Source organism: Oncorhynchus mykiss, chromosome 16 (genome assembly GCF_013265735.2).
Source record: "Oncorhynchus mykiss isolate Arlee chromosome 16, USDA_OmykA_1.1, whole genome shotgun sequence".
NCBI classification, from domain to species: domain Eukaryota; kingdom Metazoa; phylum Chordata; class Actinopteri; order Salmoniformes; family Salmonidae; genus Oncorhynchus; species Oncorhynchus mykiss.
The window spans coordinates 16,242,353-16,266,314 of NC_048580.1; the positions used below are offsets into that span (position 1 = coordinate 16,242,353).

General features: G+C 44.6%; 1 protein-coding gene across 6 annotated transcripts in view; it reads right to left on the reverse strand.

Annotated features, from left to right (window-relative positions):
• The window catches only part of usp22 (ubiquitin specific peptidase 22), a 40,119-nt gene that overhangs the window by 14,595 nt on the left and 1,562 nt on the right, over positions 1-23,962 (reverse strand). The window contains exons 1-4 of one of the 6 annotated variants that reach the window (XM_036946297.1): positions 21,614-22,401; positions 6,158-6,290; positions 2,906-3,019; positions 2,268-2,369 (exon numbers count right to left, since the gene is read on the reverse strand). In XM_036946297.1, the coding sequence (XP_036802192.1) occupies positions 2,268-2,369; positions 2,906-3,019; positions 6,158-6,290; positions 21,614-21,733 (469 nt within the window). In that variant the 5' untranslated portion in view covers positions 21,734-22,401. Of the gene's footprint in view, positions 1-2,267; positions 2,370-2,905; positions 3,020-4,155; positions 4,243-6,157; positions 6,291-21,613; positions 22,402-23,962 lie in introns of those variants that run through there. The other 5 variants (XM_036946295.1, XM_036946298.1, XM_036946296.1 and 2 more) reach the window with 5 other exon arrangements.

Genomic DNA, 23,962 nt, shown 5'->3' on the forward strand with positions numbered 1-23,962 from the left:
AGGGTAAGGAGCTAGGATTAAAGGGACCAGGGTAAGGCGCTAGGATTAAAGGGACCAGGGTAAGGCGCTAGGATTAAAGCGACCAGGGTAAGGAGCTAGGATTAAAAGGACCAGGGTAAGGAGCTAGGATAAAAGGGACCAGGGTAAGGAGCTAGGATTAAAGGGACCAGGGTAAGGAGCTAGGATAAAAGCGACCAGGGTAAGGAGCTAGGATTAAAGCAACCAGGGTAAGGAGCTAGGATAAAAGGGACCAGGGTAAGGAGCTAGGATTAAAGGGACCAGGGTAAGGAGCTAGGATAAAAGGGACCAGGGTAAGGAGCTAGGATTAAAGGGACCAGGGTAAGGAGCTAGGATTAAAGGGACCAGGGTAAGGAGCTAGGATAAAAGGGACCAGGGTAAGGAGCTAGGATAAAAGGGACCAGGGTAAGGAGCTAGGATTAAAGGGACCAGGGTAAGGAGCTAGGATTAAAGGGACCAGGGTAAGGAGCTAGGATAAAAGGGACCAGGGTAAGGAGCTAGGATAAAAGGGACCAGGGTAAGGAGCTAGGATAAAAGGGACCAGGGTAAGGAGCTAGGATAAAAGGGACCAGGGTAAGGAGCTACGATTAAAGGGACCAGGGTAAGGAGCTAGGATTAAAGGGACCAGGGTAAGGAGCTAGGATTAAAGGGACCAGGGTAAGGAGCTAGGATTAAAGGGACCAGGGTAAGGGGCTAGGATAAAAGGGACCAGGGTAAGGGGCTAGGATTAAAGGGACCAGGGTAAGGGGCTAGGATAAAAGGGACCAGGGTAAGGAGCTAGGATTAAAGGGACCAGGGTAAGGAGCTAGGATTAAAGGGACCAGGGTAAGGAGCTAGGATAAAAGGGACCAGGGTAAGGAGCTAGGATAAAAGGGACCAGGGTAAGGAGCTAGGATTAAAGGGACCAGGGTAAGGAGCTAGGATAAAAGGGACCAGGGTAAGGAGCTAGGATTAAAGGGACCAGGGTAAGGAGCTAGGATAAAAGGGACCAGGGTAAGGAGCTAGGATAAAAGGGACCAGGGTAAGGAGCTAGGATAAAAGGGACCAGGGTAAGGAGCTAGGATAAAAGGGACCAGGGTAAGGAGCTAGGATAAAAGGGACCAGGGTAAGGAGCTAGGATTAAAGGGACCAGGGTAAGGAGCTAGGATTAAAGGGACCAGGGTAAGGAGCTAGGATAAAAGGGACCAGGGTAAGGAGCTAGGATAAAAGGGACCAGGGTAAGGAGCTAGGATTAAAGGGACCAGGGTAAGGAGCTAGGATTAAAGGGACCAGGGTAAGGAGCTAGGATAAAAGGGACCAGGGTAAGGAGCTAGGATAAAAGGGACCAGGGTAAGGAGCTAGGATAAAAGGGACCAGGGTAAGGAGCTAGGATTAAAGGGACCAGGGTAAGGAGCTAGGATTAAAGGGACCAGGGTAAGGAGCTAGGATAAAAGGGACCAGGGTAAGGAGCTAGGATAAAAGGGACCAGGGTAAGGAGCTAGGATTAAAGGGACCAGGGTAAGGAGCTAGGATAAAAGGGACCAGGGTAAGGGGCTAGGATAAAAGGGACCAGGGTAAGGAGCTAGGATAAAAGCGACCAGGGTAAGGAGCTAGGATAAAAGGGACCAGGGTAAGGGGCTAGGATAAAAGGGACCAGGGTAAGGAGCTAGGATAAAAGGGACCAGGGTAAGGAGCTAGGATTAAAGGGACCAGGGTAAGGAGCTAGGATAAAAGCGACCAGGGTAAGGGGCTAGGATAAAAGGGACCAGGGTAAGGAGCTAGGATAAAAGGGACCAGGGTAAGGAGCTAGGATTAAAGGGACCAGGGTAAGGAGCAAGGATAAAAGGGACCAGGGTAAGGAGCTAGGATTAAAGGGACCAGGGTAAGGAGCTAGGATTAAAGGGACCAGGGTAAGGAGCTAGGATAAAAGGGACCAGGGTAAGGAGCTAGGATTAAAGGGACCAGGGTAAGGAGCTAGGATTAAAGGGACCAGGGTAAGGAGCTAGGATTAAAGGGACCAGGGTAAGGAGCTAGGATTAAAGGGACCAGGGTAAGGAGCTAGGATTAAAGGGACCAGGGTAAGGAGCTAGGATTAAAGGGACCAGGGTAAGGAGCTAGGATTAAAGGGACCAGGGTAAGGAGCTAGGATTAAAGGGACCAGGGTAAGGAGCTAGGATTAAAGGGACCAGGGTAAGGAGCTAGGATAAAGGGATCAGACACAAGACAACTCTTGCTATAGCCAGCCTCTGCAGCGCTGGAGGTGCCCTCACCGATGGTGCAGTTTGTTGTTATTTTCCGGCGCTTTGGATTGTGCCGCAGCAGTTCCAGCTCTCGCTTGGTGGGCTCCCACGTCGAATACTTCTCCCCTACACCTGACATACAAACGACAGGAAAAAAATACTAATGAAATATGCTACCCTTTGTTTACTGTCGTGCTATCATCAGAAAATAGCTTCTATTGCTTTCGCCGAAAAGCCTTTTTAAAATCTGACATGTTGGCTGGATTCACAACGAGTGTAGCTTTAATTGAGTATCTTACATGTGTGATTTAATGAAAGTCTGATTTTTATATCAATTTATTTGAATTTGCCGCGCTGCATTGTCCCTGGCTTTTGGCCAAGTGGGACGCAAGTGTCCCCAATACCATAAGAAGTTAACCATAAGCCTGAGAGGAAGTGAATAAGAAAGATGGAAACATATGTGGCCCAAGGCAGTGGAATCTCTATTAGTGAATACAGGTATTTTACATAGTGCTTGTGTACAACAAGAGGTGCATCAATGTACTACACTGTGGATCCCTAAAGATGTACCTACAGCTGAGGTGTCAGTGTGCTATGGTGCAAGCCAGAGGGGAAAGAACCTACCTAAATAGGGGAAAGAACCTACCTAAATAGGGGAAAGAACCTACCTTGCAACTTCCACGCTTTCCTTTGTTCCTCTTTGGCAATCTGTTCCATGTCTTTGTCGTATATGTAGTCTTGGCACACAAAGCAGTATATCCCGCCGTACAGTAGATCTATAGCTGGAAGATAAAAAGAAAGACCGAGAGAGGAAGAAATTAGATGGGAGGAGAAAAAAGGAATGAATAAGCTCAAGGCTATGTTTGCTAATTTGCAGCCCCCGGGTTAGCTGTTGAGAAAGGTGGGTATGCAGCTAGCTTGCAGCTACACCACTCTTGAACACATTCTATACCTCTGCAAGGCCAGCTTATGTGCTGACATCTTTACTGAGACACAGCCAGCGGGACAGAGACACAGCCAGCGGGACAGAGACACAGACAAAAAAAACAAACAGGTGAAAGCTACCTCTCTATCCCATTACCTATCATATCCTCCTCACCTTTTAATTAAGCTACCGCAGCGTCAATACCTGTTTGCAGTTCCCATGACAACCTGCCTCTTTCAATTGTCTGCTTGAGCCAGAAGTTATGAGCACCAGGTGTACATCACGGACGTGCGCCTGTGTGTGTGTGTGTGTGTAAATGGTCGGCCGCATGATTAATTACAGTATTAATGTGGATTAGATATGGTGTTGACTGGTGTGACTGAATGTATTGAAAATGTCAGGCTGGGCCCTGCAGGTATAGGTGAATTAGTACCAAGCTGTAGTTGATAGCAAATACAAGAACATCAAGTCTGCCTGTAGATTCAATTCACACCAAAACAAATAAAAACTTTGTTCTACAGATGCAATATGCCGTGGATATTGCACCTAAGCCTCTAATGCTGATATTGCTGTGAAAAGAGAACTTCCCTGCAGATTGTCACATCAACGACGGAGGCAACTCCCTAATCGAGCCCAACAGGACAGAGAGAGTGAAACACTAGCCTTGGGCCTCAGATTGAATGACAGCCACGCTGTCAATGGCACGACAAGAACAGGAGAGAGAGCGAACAGAGTTGTGTAACAAGGTGAGACCAGGCTTATTAATCCTGGAGAGAAGACCAAAACGAAAATAAACCAGCGGACCTTCAGGTAACCATGGGAACGCAGAAAAGGGAGGGGGAGAAAGAGAGGAGACAAACATAACATGAGGTAAATAGAAGAACATATCAAATATCTGAAAGGAAGAACATTAAGGAAAATGGAGTGAAAGGATCAAGAAGAGAAGGAATCATTTTAATTTAATTCTGTAGTGTTTACGAAGACGTTAATTACCCTGCACGCTAGTCTAGTGAGATCTGTCCTTTTCTTCTGCTGCTGCTGTAGCGTAAATCTATCTGCACGCTGGCACATTTTTATTCAGTAGCTAACCTAATTAACACACCAATTAATCTCCAGTGGCTGGGAGGGAGGGCACGCACGGGCCTGGGCTAGGAGATAACACTGAACTGTCTGTGTTGCCAAGCACATAGGAAGCCTGCACTGCCGCAGCACTAACACTAGCCTATATAATCCCCCTAACAAGCATTACTACATCTAAACATGGCACAATAACTTTTGTCCATTATTCCCTATATTGGAAAGAGAAAAGCAATTGCTATACACACACACACACACTCAGTGGACAGTTTATTAGGAACACCACCCCGTTCACAAAAAAATCTCTCCTACAGACAGTCACGTGGCCGTGGCTTGCTATATAAAGCAGGCAGACAGGCATTCAGTTACTGTCCCATTGACCGTTAGAATGGGCAAAACGAGTGCCCTAAGTGACTGGGCGTGGTATGATCATCGGTGCCAGCCATGCCAGATTCAGTATCTCAGAAACAGCCGGCCGTCTGGGCTTTTCACGCACGACAGTGTCTAGCATTTACCAAGAATGGTGCGACAAACACACATCCAGTCAGCGGCAGTCCTGTGGGCGAAAACATGGGTCGAAGGAGAACGGCAAGAATCGTGCAAGTCAACAGGCGCAGGACAACAGTGGTGTGCAGAACAGCATCTCAGAACGCACAACTTGTCGATCCTTGTCGCAGATGGGGTATTGCAGGAGACTACCACACTGGGTCCCACTCCTAGCAGCTACAAACAAGAAGCGACTCCAGCGGGCACACAGTCATCAACACCGGACAATTGAGGAGTGGAAAAACATTGCCTGGTCCGACAAATCCCGGTTCCTGTTGCGTCTTGCTGATGGCAGAGTCAGGATTTGGCGTAAGCTGCATGAGTCCATGGACGCATCTTGCCTGGTGTGAACAGTACAGGCTGGTGGTGTACCGCCGTCCAATCTGCAGAAACTGCATGATGTCATCACGTCAGCATGGACCAACATCCCTTGTAGAATCCATGCACTGAGAATTCAGGCTGTTCTGGAGGCAGGGGGGGGGGGGGGGGGGGGGGGGGGGTCCCGAGCTGGCACTAGATTAGTGTACCTAATAAACTGGCCGATGAGTGTATATCCTATCCTAGCTCCGAGCCGGAGGCCCATTACTTTGTGTTGCAGTGCAGTCGCACAGTATTGAAAAAAGGAAGAGGACAAGGCCAATTAGACCCTGGTCTGCAATGCACTGACCTAGCTGCAGAAAACAACTCATTGGTGCCTAGAGTCTAGGTGGGACCAAATACAGAGGTAACATTCAAAAGCTCCTGGGGAATAGTCCTGGGGTGTTGAATTGTGTTGTGATTAAGTTCCATAAGGATTTGGTGATTTGCCGGCAACAGCAGTAACAAAGTGTGTTGACACATTCAGCTTAACACGGGGTCTCTGGGTGATCATTTGGGGTTTTGCCATCATAAAAAAAGCAGTGCTTTCTCTCATCTTCATGCTTTCCCTTGAGGAGAACAAAAGGCCACTGTGTTAAATGACCGTCTCCCTGCTTCATGAAGCAGGCTGGGTGCTTTATTACCCTCCTCCACAACAGTAGAATTAGCTACTTGTGTGAATTGAGGCGGCAGAGGGGCGGCCAAGGCCTACCTCGTTAAGCGGAGAGGGTAATTAGTGGTCTTTGATGTTTCGGGGGGAGACCTGGCAGTGGGCGGTGTGTTGTGGCGGTGCTAATGGTGCTGATCAGGTCCGATGTGTTGATTATGAATGTGTTAGGAGACTGAGGCACTGGAGCAGAGCAGATGTTCTATGGCCTCTCCTCTCGGAGGGCAGGGCTGAGACGGTGGGACTCAGGCTGTGGTCCATGAAGGAGCGACACTACAGCCACACAGCTCTTTGCTGTGACGTTCTCATAAGCAGGGTTGGCGGTTGTCGTGCTTGTGATCATCTTACCTAGATTGTGTCGTTTGTTTTTGGCGTGCTCGTGAATGTGTTTCTTGGTGAAGCAGCCGAAGAAGACGCAGGAGAGGCAGGAGTGGAGCCGGTTCAGGTGGGCGCCGCACATGTGACAGATACACGACTTGGCCTGCAGGGGGCGAGAGAGGGCCACAGGTTGAGGATCACTAACAGAGAAACCAAAAGCATCGTTATCATCCTAAACTCACGAAGAAGCTGGTAAGTCAATTAGACTGGATTTAGACAGTTTAGTGACTATGGGCTGCCATCAACGAAATGAGAAAATTGACATTGTTCTTTACGATCTTTTCACCAAACAGGCTAGGTTGCACACCTGGCATCTCTGAGACGCAAAGGGATTGAGGGCTAATGATGAAACAACATATCCCTTTTTCAGAGAGAAAGCCAGCGTGCAATTTTCAGCTGACATGTTTAGTTTCACTGTCCTTGCCTAATCTCTGCACCTTTGGCAGGGTGGAGAAGATTGACAACAGGGTTGCCAGATCAGCAGCTCCCACACCTGCCAAATCTCTCTTGTCCCATACCAATGACATCGTCAGTCTGGAGATCACGAGTCCACTAGAGGAGTACCCATATGAGGAGTACCCATATGTGACACAGGAGTACCCATATGCGTGGTGGCTTCAATACAAGTGCCCCCTGTCAGTCAGCCAGGGTTTATACACGTCAGTCTTGAACCTGTTCTTGAAATAGACCTAGATCACTTGGAGTCAAAATGCAGGCCTAGATCTACCGCTCATATTTTGTATTTAAAATATATTTTTAAATGTAAAACATGGGACTTTAAAAAAGTAAGCCTATGCAACAACCTATTTAAAAGCCATTCTGGAGCAGTGAGATTTGTGCAGTAGGCTATATGCCCAATAGATTATCACTGTCTGTTGGCTATGCTTGAATTGCCCTACCAATGTTGTTCTTCTCAAACCATTTTGAAATTCTATTTTTAAAAACCTTAGGTATATAATCAGACTGGTAATAGATCATTTGTTGTATTACTTGTGAGGCCCAGCTTAAATGAGCATAAATTGAAATAATTTGTTTTCTTTATTTTACTGGACTGCTGGTGTCTGCATCTGACGGTCAGTCTCAGCAGAAGGAGAGCATCAGGGGTCCACCTCTCAAATTCAGACCGCACTTCAGCTCTCCCACTCTGCTAATGCCCCGTACACATTGTGACATATTTCATTACGCCGTACACCATCTTCACGGAGGCTTTCCCCGCTACTGAAGGGATAAATGTAGCAAAGGTATTCACTAAACCAAGATAGTTCATCGGTGTCATTTACAGTAGGAGCAAATTAACCATAACGTGCAGAACAAGCAAGGCGGTGGACAAAGCCAAGCACAAGCTAGCGAGATCCTATGGCGTGTTGTATCAAGTATTTGCATATTTTCTCTGTGAAGTGCACACTCAATTCAACCTTGCAGTACTAAACAATGCAATTTAAAAAAAAAACTTTGGCTCAGTGTTAAATCTATAAAATTTAGTGCACTTGTAAACAAATTCTACACTGAACAATTATTTTTGATTTTTTTTAACGCAACAATTTCAAAGACTTGACTGAGTTACAGCTCATAGAAGGAAATCAGTAAATTGAAATAAAGTAATTAGGCACTAATCTATGGATTTCACGACTGAGAATAGAGATGTGTGTCTGTTGGTCACAGATAAACAAAAACATGTTTTAAGCTAGGAAAGTAGTGTGGATCAGAAAACCAGTCAGTGTCTGGTAAGACCACTACTTGCCTCATGCAGCGCGACACATCTCTTTCACATAGAGTTGATCAGGTTATTGATTGTGGCCTGTGGAATGTTGTCCCACTCCTCTTCAACAGCTGTGCAAAGTTGCTGGATATTGGCGGGAACTGGAACACGCTGTCGTACATGTTGATCCAGAGCATCCTAAACATGCTCAAGGGGTGACATGCCTGGTGAGTATGCAGGCCATGGAAGAACAGGACATTGTCAGCTTCCAGGAATTGTTTACAAATGCTTGCAACATGGGACTGTGCATTATCCTTCTGAAGCGAGGTGATGGTGGCAATGGGCCTCAGGATCTCGTAAGGGTATCTCTGCACCATCGATAAAATGCAATTGTGTTCGCTGTCCGTAGCTTATGCCTTCCCATACTCTGTTCACAACATAAACACGAACAAACCACTCACCCACACAATGCTGTCAACCATCTGCCCGGGAACAGTTGAAACTGGGATTCATTCGTGAAGATAATTTACCCACTGAAGTCGGTTACAACGCCAAACTGCAGTCAGGTCAAGACCCTGGTGAGGACAACAAACACGGAGATGAGCTTCCTAGAGGCGGGTTGTGACAGTTTGTGCAGAAATTATTCGGTTTGGCAAACCCACAGTTTCATCAGTTGTCCGGGTGGCTACATGTTGTTTACAGTAGTGAGGTTGGTTGGATGTACTGCCAAAATTCGATAAAATCAACGCTGGAGGCGGCTTTGGTAGAGAAATTAACATTCAATTCTCTGGCAATAGCGTTGGTGGACATTCCTGCGGTCAGCATGTCAATTGCACTCTCCCTCAACTTGAGACATCTGTGGCATTGTGACAAAACTGCACATTTTAGAGTGGCCTTTTATTGTCCCCAGCACAAGATGCACCTGTCTAATGATCATTCTGTTTAATCAGCTTCTTGATATGCCACACCTGTTAGGTGGGTGGATATTCTTGGCAATGGAGACATGCTCACTAACAGGGATGTAAACAAATTTGGCACAAAAGTTGAGAAGCTTTTTGCGCACATTGAACATTTCTGGGATCTTTTATTTTAGCTCATGAAAAATGAGACCAACACCTACATTGCGTTTATTAACATTTATTTCAGTATCGTTTTGGGAACAGGAAAATGTATTGGGATCAGATGTTTCTTCAATGACAAAATGATCAGAAGTTCCATCTCCCACTACTGGACTTCCTCCCACTACCATATTTGGGCGTGAGAAAATGTTCTACAAACAGATGCTTCAGCTCAATAGCCCATATGATGTGTCTGAATTTCCCCCCAGACACGTCACAGTGAAGTGTTTGTAACGCAAGATGGAGGAGAGTCTGTCTTTGGTCAGAGATCACATTTATTTTGGTAGATTGCAAAATATTCCTTTTCATTCAAGACAGAAATATATTGTTTCAAGTTATAAAAGATGCTTTGATTATTACTTTTTCCTCAATTTGTTTCTCTAACTTTATGGCAAGTCAAGCTAGCTTGCAGAGCAGCTAGCTAGCTAAAAGCTAGGCTAGGTTGAAGATACCGCTGTAGCTAGCGACCTCCACATAATAACTATCAACAACAAAAGTCATTACCATCCCAATAAACTTAAATGGGAGACAGTCAATTTGCTTTACAGACAATGTGTAGCTTATTATTTTAACATTACCATTAAAATAGCACTCACTTATAGGAATGGGTAATTGTTTACAAGTTGCTAGCTATCCCATAAAGTCATCACCGAAAACTTCAGTCATCTTCCGTGGTTGGGCCACTTCCTGTTCTTCGATGGACTGAAGACAACGCAAAGTTTGGAAACATTCAAAGTATTTGAATTACGTATCAACGGGGAAGCTGCAGACACGCTGACCTGAGCAATCCGACTGACTCACGGTAAGCCTATAGGTACACTTGATTTACTCTCCAGGCACGATGACTATGCAGAGTTTGTACGCATGAATCGGCTCGATATGGGAACACTTCACCAACCAGGCGCAGGGCAGCTGAAATAAGTGCACCAATTGCCAAAAGCAGTAGACAGAAAATAATAGGAATGAAAGGCTTTATCGTTGTTTAGTCTTGAAATGTTTCGCAATCGACTCGGAATGCCTTGGAGATCAATGAGTCGACCGGCTGTTTAGTAACCACTAACCTAGATTTTTGGATCCCTTTTCTTTAGGCTACCGTTAGGGTAACCTTACTGTCACGGTTTCTCTGCTGTACCATTTTGCACCCCATTTATGCAACGAGACCATGTCGCCGTTAAAGCTGTCCTGCCAGGGTGTCCCTAGCGGCACGCCACCTGAGTGAGCAGAGAGATCACAGGGACATCTTCACACCTTTATTGCCTCAGCCTCAAAAAAACCAAACAAAAATCACACAACGCAGTTGGTGAGCAGCAGTGAAAGCACAATCACAGTGTGTGTGTGAGAGAGAAAACAAGACTAGAACAGGGTGGAAAGGAGCGAAGAGGAGTGATAGAGGGAAAGAAAGAGGGATGCCAAAGTCAATCCTGCCTGATCTAAGCAAAGCCTTGAGACTCAGCAGCTGATCTCCGCCAGACCAGAGAGGGAGACGAAGAGAGGACGGGAGCAAAGTAGAGCGGGGGATGTAGAAAGAGAGGACGGGAGCAAAGTAGAGCGGGGGATGTAGAAAGAGAGGACGGGAGCAAAGTAGAGCGGGGGATGTAGAAAGAGAGGACGGGAGCAAAGTAGAGCGGGGGATGTAGAAAGAGAGGACGGGAGCAAAGTAGAGCGGGGATGTAGAAAGAGAGGACGGGAGCAAAGTAGAGCGGGGGATGTAGAAAGAGAGGACGGGAGCAAATGGGAGCGGGGATGTAGAAAGAGAGGACGGGAGCAAAGGATGTAGAAAGAGAGGGCGGGAGCAAAGGGGAGCGGGGGATGTAGAAAGAGAGGGCGGGAGCAAAGGGGAGCGGGGGATGTAGAAAAAAGGCGGGAGCAAAGGGGAGCGGGGGATGTAGAAAGAGAGGGCGGGAGTAAAGGGGAGCGGGGGATGTAGAAAGAGGGCGGGAGCAAAGGATGTAGAAAGAGAGGGCGGGAGCAAAGGGGAGTAAAAGCAGCAAGACGTGAGAGGTAGAACACAGGATGTGGAATCTGCAAAATGACTGGAAGAACAATGCATTCCTCCTCATTTTTTTGTTTGAGTAATATAATCCAGCCAAAGACCTAGGATCAGGTTATCTCCATAAAACAGAGGAAATACACACACCCCTAGTCTGACACACACACACACACACACACACGAGTACTGGGTGTTCTGCACTGCAGTACAGCTGCTCTCAGCCTCCCTCTCCCTCGGTCTGTCCCAGACTCACAGCTTGCCCTCAAACATCCTTTGAGATCTCTCCTCCACTGTTCACTCCCCCTCTTCTTTCTTCCTTTCCGTCTGTTCCTCTCATCGTGCTCTTCACTTCAGCCATCTGCATTCCCCATCCTCTGTCCCTCTCCCATTTTCTCTTTTCTTGGGCTCCTGAGTGGTGCAGCGGTCTAAGCCACTGCATCTCAGTGCTTGAGGCGTCACTACAGACTCCCTGGTTCGAATCCAGGCTGTATCACAACCAGCCGTGATTGGGAGTCCATTAGGGCGGCGCACAATTGGCCCAACATCGTCCGGGTTTGGCTGGTGTAGGCCGTCATTGTGAATAAGAATTTGTTCTTAAGTAACTTGCCTAGTTAAAAGGTTAAATAAAAATGTAAAATACATATTCACACTCCCTTCTTCAAGAGAGAAATGCTGGTTAAAATGGCATGAGGAAGTCTTTAAAGCCTCTACATTTTTAATGGTTGGATTTGTTACTTTGAAGCAAGTTAAGAAGACATTTCTCACTATTTGAAGTAAAAATGTTCAGGTTTAAAACTACAGCCTCAAGGTCACATGGTAAAGTGGTGGCTGATAGCTTTCGTACAGTTGACTATAGCCTACGCACTCCAATGACAGGCACACTTTAATTACCAGTTGAGATTGAGAGAAAAAAAAAATATATATATATATATATATATATATATATATATATATATATATATTTAATATCGCCCTTTTTAAAGATCATGGCCATCAAAATCGTTAACAATTCTAAATGCAATCGTGTGTTCATTCTTGCACAATGACCGGGCTTATAAAAGCACGTTTCACTTTCAGTACCAGCTTTTTGAGGGCCTGCTCTCGTGCCGTCTGACAGGTGATGGGGCCATTCCGCTCCTCAAAACAGGTTCTCTGTATGCTGTGCTGTATGCTGTGTGTGTGTGATAAATAAGATGCATGACGAATAACGAGTACACACGTTATGCAAGCTAGCTACATAAAGCTAAAATGAACCTAGCCCGATAAACATGACCAGTCAAACGTATTTTAGGCAGTTAACATCTCTAACACAGACCCATAGAGATGTATAGAGGGCACACTTGCCAATACACAGGAAAGCTCTATGGGCTTTGCTATCACAGAAGTGATCAATGGCAAAGATCAGTGGTGCGCCTTCTATACTTTTTTATGGACAGCAGCTGTCATGGCATTTCTCTGCTAGCTTAAAAACTGAGGAAACCGGTTGAGGCCAAATCACGGAAAAACTCACCCGGTAGAGATAGGATTGTGAAAGTAACGCACGCATTGTTTGACAAAGCAACTGTAATATTACCCAATTTGAAAAAGTAAAGCGTACCATAATCAACCTTTTTCAACTGGTCGTTCAGCGCAGTACAGTTTCTGCCGATTTTCAAAGTTACACACCGTACTGAACACAAAGCCAGAGTATGGCACTGTTGTCAACACCCTTTCCTGTTGGTGTTAATATCCTATAAAGAGGTGTATCCATCACAGCGGTGCCCCCTGACCAGATCATCTAATAAAGAGGGCTAAAGACAGAGCAGCTTCCTCTTACAAGACTGCTGCTGGCTCGCTATACACTGATACATCACACACACACACACGATACAAACCCCCTCATGCTGAAGCTTTTTAGTTGAACACACACACACCTAGATCCTGAGGGTGACTGTGGAACTGGACCAGAGTGAGTGGCCTAAGAATGTTGATTGGTCTTCTTCCGGGATGACATCAGACTTTGGCTGGGCCGGAGTGAGAGAAGGACTGCTCTGTGTTGGTGATGGAGCATGATGCAGTGAGATGGAAAGGGGGCTAGTCAGAGGAAGTGCGACAGCGCCAACTACACAAACATAACAGGCGAGGCGAGCAGCAGGCCGATGGAGAGATCCTCAGTGTACTGACCAACAAAGACAGTTACTTACGGTCCTGCTCGGACCGAGAGACAGACAGACGGGGAAAACTGGGCTAGAACATCTTACACATAACTGACGGCTAGGGCCACCATACCCTGAATCCATTGTGACGGGTTGGGTATATGGAATGGAAGGCATACTGCTGCAGAGGGATAATGTGAAATATGGAGGGTGACTTGGAGAGAAGAGAAAGAGAGAGCGAGGGACCTAGAGAGAGAAAGAGGGGGAGGACGTGGCAGCAGAGGATGAATAGTGACAGTTCAAACGCATGCAGATGAGGCGAGCTTGCTGCTGTGAGCCAGCATGGCTGTGAAGTGAAAGGCATGATGGGATAGAAAGCAATAAGATGTGCCCGAGAGATGGGGAAGAGAGAGCGAGAAAGGGAGAGAAGAGAGGGATAAATGGAGTTGAGAGAACAGGGGAGAGACCCTTGGAAGCCAAAGGCCATGCAGCATAGTTGGTTTGCGCTTGAACATTTGCTAACCCTCAGTTCCTTCTCTCAAGAAACTTTACTGAGAAGAAGCCATCTTCATCCGAAATCTAAAGTAAACAAAAATGGAATACCTATTCTTTGGCTATAGCTCAGAGGTAGTATACTGAACAAAAATGATGAACGCAACACGTAAAGTGTTGGTCCCATGTTTCATGAGCTGAAATGAAAGATTCCAGAAATGTTCCATTCACACAAAAACTTGTTTTCTCCCAAATGTTGTGCACAAATGTATTTACATCCCTGTCAGTGAGCATTTCTCCCCTGCCAAGATAATCCATCAACCTGCCAATATGTCTTTGGAGATTGCATGGCTGTGTGCTCGATTTTATACACCTGTCAGAAACAGGTGTGGCTGAAATAGCCGAATCCACTCATTTGAAGGGGTTTCCACATACCTTTGTATATACAGTGCACTTGGAAAGTAATGACTCCTTCACTTTTTGATACAGCCTTATTCTAAAATGGATAATTGTCCCCCCCAAACAATCTACACACAATACCCCATAATGAGAAAGGAAAAAAAGGTTTGAGAAATGTATTTAAAAAAAAGAAACATCACATTAACATAAGTATTCAGATACGTTACTCAGTACTCAATATTTTTTAGGTACAATGGGGCAAAAAAGGATTTAGTCAGCCACCAATTGTGCAAGTTCTCCCACTTAAAAAGATGAGGCCTGTAATTTTCATCATAGGTACACTTCAACTATGACAGACAAAATGGAGAAAAAAAACCAAACAGAAAATCACATTGTAGGATTGTTAATTTATTTATTTGCAAATTATGGTGGAAAATAAGTATTTGGTCACCTACAAACAAGCAAGATTTCTGGCTCTCACAGACCTGTAACAACTTCTTTAAGAGGCTCCTCTGTCCTCCACTCGTTACCTGTATTAATGGCACCTGTTTTAACTTGTTATCAGTATAAAAGACACCTGTCCACAACCTCAAACAGTCACACTCCAAACTCCACTATGGCCAAGACCAAAGAGCTGTCAAAGGACACCAGAAACAAAATTGTAGACCTGCACCAGGCTGGGAAGACTGAATCTGCAATAGGTAAGCAGCTTGGTTTGAAGAAATCAACTGTGGGAGCAATTATTAGGAAATGGAAGACATACAAGACCACTGATAATCTCCCTCGATCTGGGGCTCCACGCAAGGTCTCACCCCGTGGGGTCAAAATGATCACAAGAACGGTGAGCAAAAATCCCAGAACCACACGGGGGGACCTAGTGAATGACCTGCAGAGAGCTGGGACCAAAGTAACAAAGCCTACCATCAGTAACACACTACGCCGCCAGGGACTCGAATCCTGCAGTGCCAGACGTGTCCCCCTGCTTAAGCCAGTACATGTCCAGGCCTGTCTGAAGTTTGCTAGAGAGCATTTGGATGATCCAGAAGAAGATTGGGAGAATGTCATATGGTCAGATGAAACCAAAATATAACTTTTTGGTAAAAACTCAACTCGTCATGTTTGGAGGACAAAGAATGCTGAGTTGCATCCAAAGAACACCATACATACTGTGAAGCATGAGGGTGGAAACATCATGCTTTGGGGCTGTTTTTCTGCAAAGGGACCAGGACGACTGATCCGTGTAAAGGAAAGAATGAAAGAACCCATGAAGAATGGAGAGGGTCATTAAAACAGGACATGTTCGACAATGGATTGAGTGAATTCCTTGACGGGCCATGGTCCTCTGAATCAAGCACTAAACCTAGCCTACACATTGAAGTGCACCAGGACTGACAGACAGCTTCTATCACCAGGCCATCAGACCGTTGAACAGACATCACTAGCCAGCTACCTGCCCGGTACTCTGCCCTGCACCTTGAGACTAATGCTCCATGTACAGTGCATTCAGAAAGTTCAGACCCCTTGACTTTTCCCACATTTTGTTATAGCCTTATTCTAAAATGGATTAAATAACCCCCCCCCATCCAGCTACACAAAATACCTCAAATGACAGTGATACATTTTCATTTATAAAAAACAGAAATACCTTATTTATTTAAGTTCAGACCCTTTGCTATGAGACTTGAAATAGAGCTCAAGTACATCCGGTTTCCATTGATCATCCTTGAGATGTTTCTACAACTTGAAGTCCACCTGTTTACACTTTGTCATTATGGGGTAGTGTGTGTAGATTGATGAGAAAAATACAAATATTGAATACATTTAGAATAAGGCTGTAACATAACAAAATGTGGAAAAGGTACTCTGAATACAATATATATAGTCATTGAACACTGATCACTTCAGGTACTATTTATATTACTGTCTGGACATCAGTCACTAATATACCTACTACTGTACATGTTTTATTTTCCAGATTATATCCTGTATACACACACATACATTTACATTCTGGAATCTGACATGTGTTTAAATGATTTTATTATTTGTGTTGCATTTGCTACACATTCTCCTACACTGTTGGAGCTAGTATGACAAGTATTTCACTGCACCTGTACGTGACAAATAAACTTAGATTTGAAGGTTTCTCTAGAAAAAGAGTTAGGTGGGAGGGACACATGGTCGAATTACGGTTATGATTTTGACCATAGGTATTAGGCTTTCCTCAACAATCAGATCGCTCAAAAGACCCAGGTGCCTGAAGATTTCATGCGAGCAAAATTCACAAAGTTAATGGGGCATAGAGTGGCTGGTCAAAGGCGGTGATGAGGACAGCACCAAGGTGCGTTCAAAACAACTGCTTCAATGGAGCAGCCTTCATAGACTTTAGGAGGTGGGCACTGCCAGTATCAGAAGAGAATGACTAGGTTGAGGCATGGAACAGGTTTGAAAAAGTGATACAGGGAGGTAATACCTGCAGTTATTTTAATACATTTCTGTTTCAAAGGGTTTCGCTACGGTGTGCCTTAGTGAACACGACCTGGGTGCCATGTCACCTCTGTGGGTCTGTTCTCTCTCAGGACAGAAATGAGGCGTTTAAACAGACTGATGATACAATCAACTGCTCATTAGGAGGTCCAGCCCAGGTGGTCGATCCGTTTGTTTTCTCCTCATCCCTGCATCACTCACTCCGCTAACCCTAATTGAGGTATCCATGGAGCAGGGGTGACTGCATGGTGGGGGGGTATGAAAGGAGAGCTGAAGGAGAAAGAAAGAGGTAGAGAAAGAACTTGACAGAAAGAGGGGGGGGGGGGTAAGAAAAAAACAATAGATATTCATCAGTCTGTTGCTGCCATTCCACAACCCCAGATCGCCGCGTCAGCCCTGATTAAACACACCAAGCCTGGTCATTGACAGCTCTGAACACAGGTCTCCCCATAACACACCACCACCCAGTGGACAGGTGGGTTTAGATTACCATGCCACACATGGTTAAATATAGATTCCCGGCCTAACGCAAGATGGGGTGGCGTGGAGTCAAACAACTAGAAAGCAGGGATGCTAACTGGTGAGGGCCCAAAAAGGTGATGGTTTAGCACAGATACACACAACAACAAAAATATATATATAGTTGGTAAACTACAAGAAAAATGGCCTATTATCAAAGAGGTTGTCACTATACCAACATTTTACTAACAATGTGATATCAGGCCAAATATCACAGGGTTTGCCCTGCCCCAGATGCCTGTTTTCCATACATTCTGCATGTGTGCTGCACTGAAGTCTTTCCCGGGTATTCACACATGTCCTTAATACAACACAATGAATTTAACTTCACATTTTCTCTGTATAACAGAAAAAGCTATTGCTGAAAATAGCTGATTTACTCATATCCGAAGGCTACCTGTGATTGGGCAGGAGGAATGTAGTAAGGAATATAAATGCATAAATCAGCTACATTTTCATTGGGGCAGGGGAAAACAATATGAAACCCTCTTTAGCCTACTCTTCAGACAACTTTACACAGCCTACAATCTCTTGCTCGCTTTCTCCCACACACACAGCAGTCATTCTAGTTCGCACAGACACCAAAAGGTAGGCACCAAACAATTTAACACCAGAACTAGAGTTTGATTTGACTCAGATTTATCTTTGAAATACATTAGGCATATGTAACCTACCTTTGAAGCATCTGAGTAGGTTATCTATCCCTTTTTCTGTGCCATCCAAATGTGTGCATAGCCAAGGTCCCATGTGGTTAACTTGCTAGCCAAGTAACCTGACTTAACAGGATTGTTTGTTATCAAACCAACCATTTGCAGTCTACGAGATGTAAAAAAATATATCTTTTTTTTAAAGACAAAATAAAAAAAAACTGCCCCTGACATGGTTTATAAAATTACAGAAAACATACGCCAATTCGCGGTACAAGGGAGAGAGGGTAAGGATGACTCACTGTGCCCTCTTTTTCATCTATGGCAGTGGCACTCAGAGGCAGCGTGACAGCAAAGTCAGACTGGCCTGCTTGTTCTTACAGGAGATACGCATCCACTGGGCTCACGCTGCAAGCCGCTCCAACCCCATCCCTGTCTGCACACTCTAGCTCGCCATCACGGCTAAGTAACATATTAAAACTGATGGAGAAGTGCAGAAAGAACAGATGGAGAAAAGCAGCCGAGTAGGCTACATGGCTGGTTAGGGGGGGTGCAGTAGACTGCTCACAGCTGTCACACATGGTACTGGTTGAAGCACTTATTCGGATATGACAACACTCTCTGAACTCAGACATTCTATTTGTAGGATGCATGCATTCTGTGCTCAGTCATTAACTTCGATACGAGAAACAGACACCATTGTTTAGTGATCCGACAGGGAGAAGATCTGTTTGTGCCTCGAACAGTCAAGACTATTTTATTTTCATCCTGGGACAAGCCACCAAGCACATTCCACCAAATAGTATCACAGTATTTTTTTTTTTAATACATCTCTGGCAAAAAGATGGCGTTGACGTCCGTTCCCATGCCTATCCCTAACCTCAAACAACCAGTGATGAGGACTCAAAGGACAAAATTGTTCATGATGTTTTTAGATAGTGAGATGGTTACCATTTACCTTACAAAACACTGGCTACAGTGTGTGTGTGTTGCGGTGAGCAAGCTGAAGGCCCTGAGATGAAACAGTTACAATGTTGAAACTAGAGGTCGACCGATTAATCGGAATGGCCAATTAATTAGGGCCTATTTCACGTTTTCATAACAATCGGAAATTGGTATTTTTGGTCCCCGATTTTTTTATTTAATCTTTATTTAACTAGGCAAGTCAGTTAAGAACACATTCTTATTTTCAATGAAGGCCTAGGAACGGTGGGTTAAATGCCTTGTTCAGGGACAGAATGACAGATTTTCACCTTGTCAGCCCGGGGGATCCAATCTTGCAACCGTACAGTTAACTCGTCCAACGCAATAACGACCTGCATCTCTCTTGTTGCACTCCACAAGGAGACTGCATGTTACGCGAATGCAGTAAGCCAAGGTAAGTTGCTAGCTAGCATAAAACTTATCTTATAAAAAACAATCATAATCACTAGTTAACTACACATGGTTGATGATATTACTAGACATTATCTAGCGTGTCCTGCTATAATCTGACTGAGCATACACGCATACAAGTATCTAAGTATCTGACTGAGCGGTGGTAGGCAGAAGCAGGCGCGTAAACATTCATTCAAACAGCACTTTCATGTGTTTTTCCAGCAGCTCTTCGTTGTGCGTCAAGCATTGTGCTGTTTATGATTTCAAGCCTATCAACTCCCGAGATGAGGCTTGTGTAACCGAAGTCAAATGGCAGCTAGTTAGCGCGCGCTAATTGTTGTTGTGTTGCTGGTTCGAGCCCAGGGAGGAGCAAGGAGAGGGACAGAAGCTATACTGATACACTGGCAATACTAAAGTGCCTGTAAGAACATCCAATAGTCAAAGGTTAATGAAATACAAATGGTAGAGAGAAATAGTCCTATAATAACTACATAAGTTTTTTTTTTTTTACCTTTATTTAACCAGGTAGGCTAGTTGAGAACAAGTTCTCATTTGCAACTGCGACCTGGCCAAGATAAAGCATAGCAGTTCGACACATACAACACAGAGTTACACATGGAATGAACAAAACAGTCAATAATACAGTAGGAAAAAAAAAGAAAAAAAGAAGAAAAAAAAAAAAAAACTTTCCTGGGAATATTGAAGACTCATGTTGAAAGGAACCACCAGCTTTCATATGTTCTCATGTTATGAGCAAGGAACTGACACGTTAGCTTTCTTACATAGCACATATTGCACTTTTACTTTCTTCTCCAACACTTAGTTTTTGCATTATTTAAACCAAATTGAACATGTTTCATTATTTACTTGAGGCTAAATAGATTGTATTGATGTATTATATTAAGTTAAAATAAGTGTTCATTCAGTATTGTTGTAATTGTCATTATTACAAATATATATATAATTATTCTTTATTTTTTATTATTTTTATCGGCGATTAATCGTATCTGCTTTTTTTGGTCCTCCAATAATCAGTATCGGTGTTGAAAAATCATAATCGGTCGACCTCTTGTTGAAACCATTTGGAAGGAAGCTACACTGTACACATGACACCAATAAACCCTTGAACCCACAGAGACAGAGGCCTGGGGGGGAAACAGACAAGGATTCTAGCTTCATTACCTCAAGTATTTTCCATTGTGCTCCTAAATGTGTGTGCGCAACTAAATTTTTCAACTTTAGGCGTACACGTGCTCCTTATAAAAAAAAGTTCCGTGTAGAGCCCTGCACCATCTACATCGCTGCACTGAACAGACAATACTGTTACATGAGGACTATGGTATGCAAACTCCTGGGGTTAGTCCAACCACACACATGATATCTGGATTGGGTCTCAAGAATAGACATTGCTGGCTTCCTGCTTGTGTGAATCCTTCACTGCAGCCTCTCAGTATCACTTGATGAACTCGGGCAAAACGCTTAGTGGGTTTAAGACGCCCTAACCTTTGAAAATGTGTGTGAACGGAGGAGATGGTAGGCGATGCACTGCCTACCAACACAATGACACCAACAAGTGGAGGCTCTAGTCTCGCTAGAACGACAGCAGCTATATGACGCATTGCGTGGACACAGACTGTACTGCACGAGAATTCTAATGCAGACTAGCCGAATATGCTTTGAGAGATGATCTCCCAAAACTGTCTGAAAATAAATTGGTGAAAAAAATATTTGGTGATTCTCTCCTACTGTAGCCAATGGATGCATCGGTTAAATTATCATGATATGGACACACATGTAATGTATATTTTTTTTACAATAGCTAACTACGTTAGTTATATAATATCCCCAGATCCGACTGTATTTGGCTCATAAGGAACATAAGATTATCGTATTTTGTCTGTCTGTACCGTTGCGCGGGGGCGGCCGGTGACGAGCGCAGATGGCACACGGAAAAGTAGAGCTAGCAAAGGAATTGTACACTTGGAAGAAATAACCCAAGTACTGTGTTCATGTTATTCAAGAAGCATGTAGATTGCTGAGATGTACTTATTTTCTGTGTAGCCTACGCGATACTTTCCAGGCGGACAAGCAATGTATCTAGCTGGGGATGCAAGCACCGTAAACAGAGTAGGGACTGCTTACTGGCACACACGATTGTGTGATGCATAAGACGTGGGAGGTTAGGTAGTATGTTAAAGGTCTCACATACAGTGTCAATATCCTGTCCAAAACTGCACCTGCCCAAGCCGAGAGAAACAGACATGCCTGAAAATGTGTACTGTGGTTAGTTAACGTTACCTAGCCAACGTTTGACACGTTATGGTGGTAACCCGTAGCAAATATCACTAGTTAGACCTAACGTTCACGATAGCTAATTGACTAACCAGGGTCTGTCACACTGTCACACTTGTTATGAGCTGCCTCTTCCTGTGTGACTTGGTACTTAGACATAGTGATGTGCGACAGCTAGCCTGTGAGACGTTGAGGGCAGTTCGCTTGAGGAGCGGGTCTGCTGCAGCATGTTCTGAGCTAGTCAGCTAACGTTAGCGTTTAAACATTTTACCTTGCGTTTCCTGGTTTCGGCAGATCCACTCCACACAAAGCATTGGTAAATAACCCGTAGATTCTGTTTCCAGTTATCCACTTTGAAACCGTTCACATGGGGGCACCCGGCTGGACTCATGACAGAAACAACATTCGTTTTGCGTATTTTTAGCGATGAAAAGTGCACCGTCCTTGTCCTACTACATATAACACAAGTCTGTAGTTACTGTAGTTAGCTAGCTACGTTAGATAGCTGGCTGGTTAGCTACCGATTGTTCCGATTCGGCTAGCTTGAGAGTTAGCTAGCCACGGCAAAACCAGAGGAAAATGCAGTCCACTTCAATGCAATCCTTGAGTAATCCTATTTCCGAATGTTAACATTTCTTCTGCAACTAAATCCAACATTGTGTCTTATTTCTCGTTGTCTCCACTTCGGTAAATTGTTAGTCCGTTGTTTTAATGGTCGGCAATGGAATTTCAACAGAATACCGCGAGCTTTGCGGCAAGCCCCACCTCAGTCATACCTCTACTGACCAATGGAAAGGAGGTACCTGGTTTTGATTGAGAGGATTATATTACAATGGCACGGGATGCACGGGCGGAACCGTACGATCTGCTCAAATCGAACAGTAATTTGCGCCGCTCTGTCAATGTTGTCTCGTTATATTTTCCATGAAATATGTCGAATTTTCAAACTCGTTTTAATTGGTAAGGCTGATAATGCGTTCCTATGAAAAGCAACCACTTAGGCAGGTGAAAACACCGAATCATACTCTGCTCCGCGTGCTTAACCGAAGAGCAGAGTTTGAGCCTACTTCCTCACCGGCCAAAACGGGGCAACTGTCTCGTGACCGTGAGAAAGCCAAGTCCCAAAATGAATGCAAATCACTTTTCACCCAGTAAATGGGCGCCCGGTGCAGCTTAATCGACTCTCCTCCTTGGTGTGTCCCTATGATGTCTTTGCCCCTATGCGGAAACTGATTGGCTCAATTCTTTATTACAAACCACATCCGCCCGTCAAGCGATTCCCAATGGCTACATAAAAGCACTGGTGGTAAATACAGCACACTGACTGTACCAAATATATTTTAACTATCCTTTTATTTGTGACTAAAATATACAGTTCCATCTTCCATATTTAAACGCATTCACGTCCAGAACACATGTTTGGTGTAAAGGCATGACATTGGGTTGTCAACATACTGTGCATTAGGAAAGTATTCAGATCCCTCGACTTTTTCCACATTTATTTCTAAAATCAATGACATAGATTCTCACCAATCTACACACAATACCCCATAATGACAAAGCAAAAACATTTATATAACTATTCATACCTTTTACTCAGTACTTTGCTTTAGCAGCAATTACGCAAGTCTTTCAGGTATTTTTTATTTTACCTTTATTTAACCAGGCAAGTCAGTTAAGAACAAATTCTTATTTTCAATGACGGCCTGGGAACAGTGGGTCAACTGCCTGTTCAGGGGCAGAACGACAGATTTGTACCTTGTCAGCTCGGGGGTTTGAACTCACAACCTTCCGGTTACTAGTCCAACGCTCTAACCACTAGGCTACCCTGCCGTATGACGCTACAAGCTTGGCACATCTGTATTTGGGGAGTTTCTCCCCTGCAGATTGTCTCTAGTTCTGTCAGGTTGGACAGGGAGTGTCACTGTACAGCTTTCTTCAGGTCTCTCAAGGGATGTTCAATCAGGTTCAAGTACAGGCTCTGGCTGGGACACAAGGACATTGAGACTTGTCCCAGAGCCACTCCTGGAGTTGTCTAGGCTGTTTGCTCAGGGCTGTTGTCCTGTTGGAAGGTGAGCCTTTGCCCCAGTCGGAGGTCCTGAGTGCTCTGAAGTAGGTTTTCATTAAGGAGCTCAACTTTGCGCTGTTCATCTTTCCCTCGACTGGTCTCCCAGTCGCTGAAAAAAAAAAAAAAAAAAAAAAAAAAAAAAAAAAAAATCGCCACAAACAATGTTGCTACCACCATGCTTCACCGTAGGGATGGTGCCAGGTTTCCTCCAGATGTGACGCTTGGCATTCAAGCCAAATAGTTAAATCTTGGTTTCATCAGACCAGAGTTGCCATCGAGTTCTTGGTCAACTCCCTGACCAAGGCTCCCCATCTCCCCAATTGCTCAGTTTGGCAGAGCTGCCAGCTCTAGGAAGAGTCTTGTTGGTTCCAAACTTCTTCCATTTAAGAATGATGGATGCCACTGTGTTCTTGGGGACCTTCAATGCTGCAGAAATCTTTTGGTACCCTTCCCCAGATCTGTGCCTCAACACAATCCTGGCTCGGCGCTCTACGGACAATTCCTTCGACCTAATGGCTTGGTTTTTGCTCTGACATTCACTGTCAAATGTGG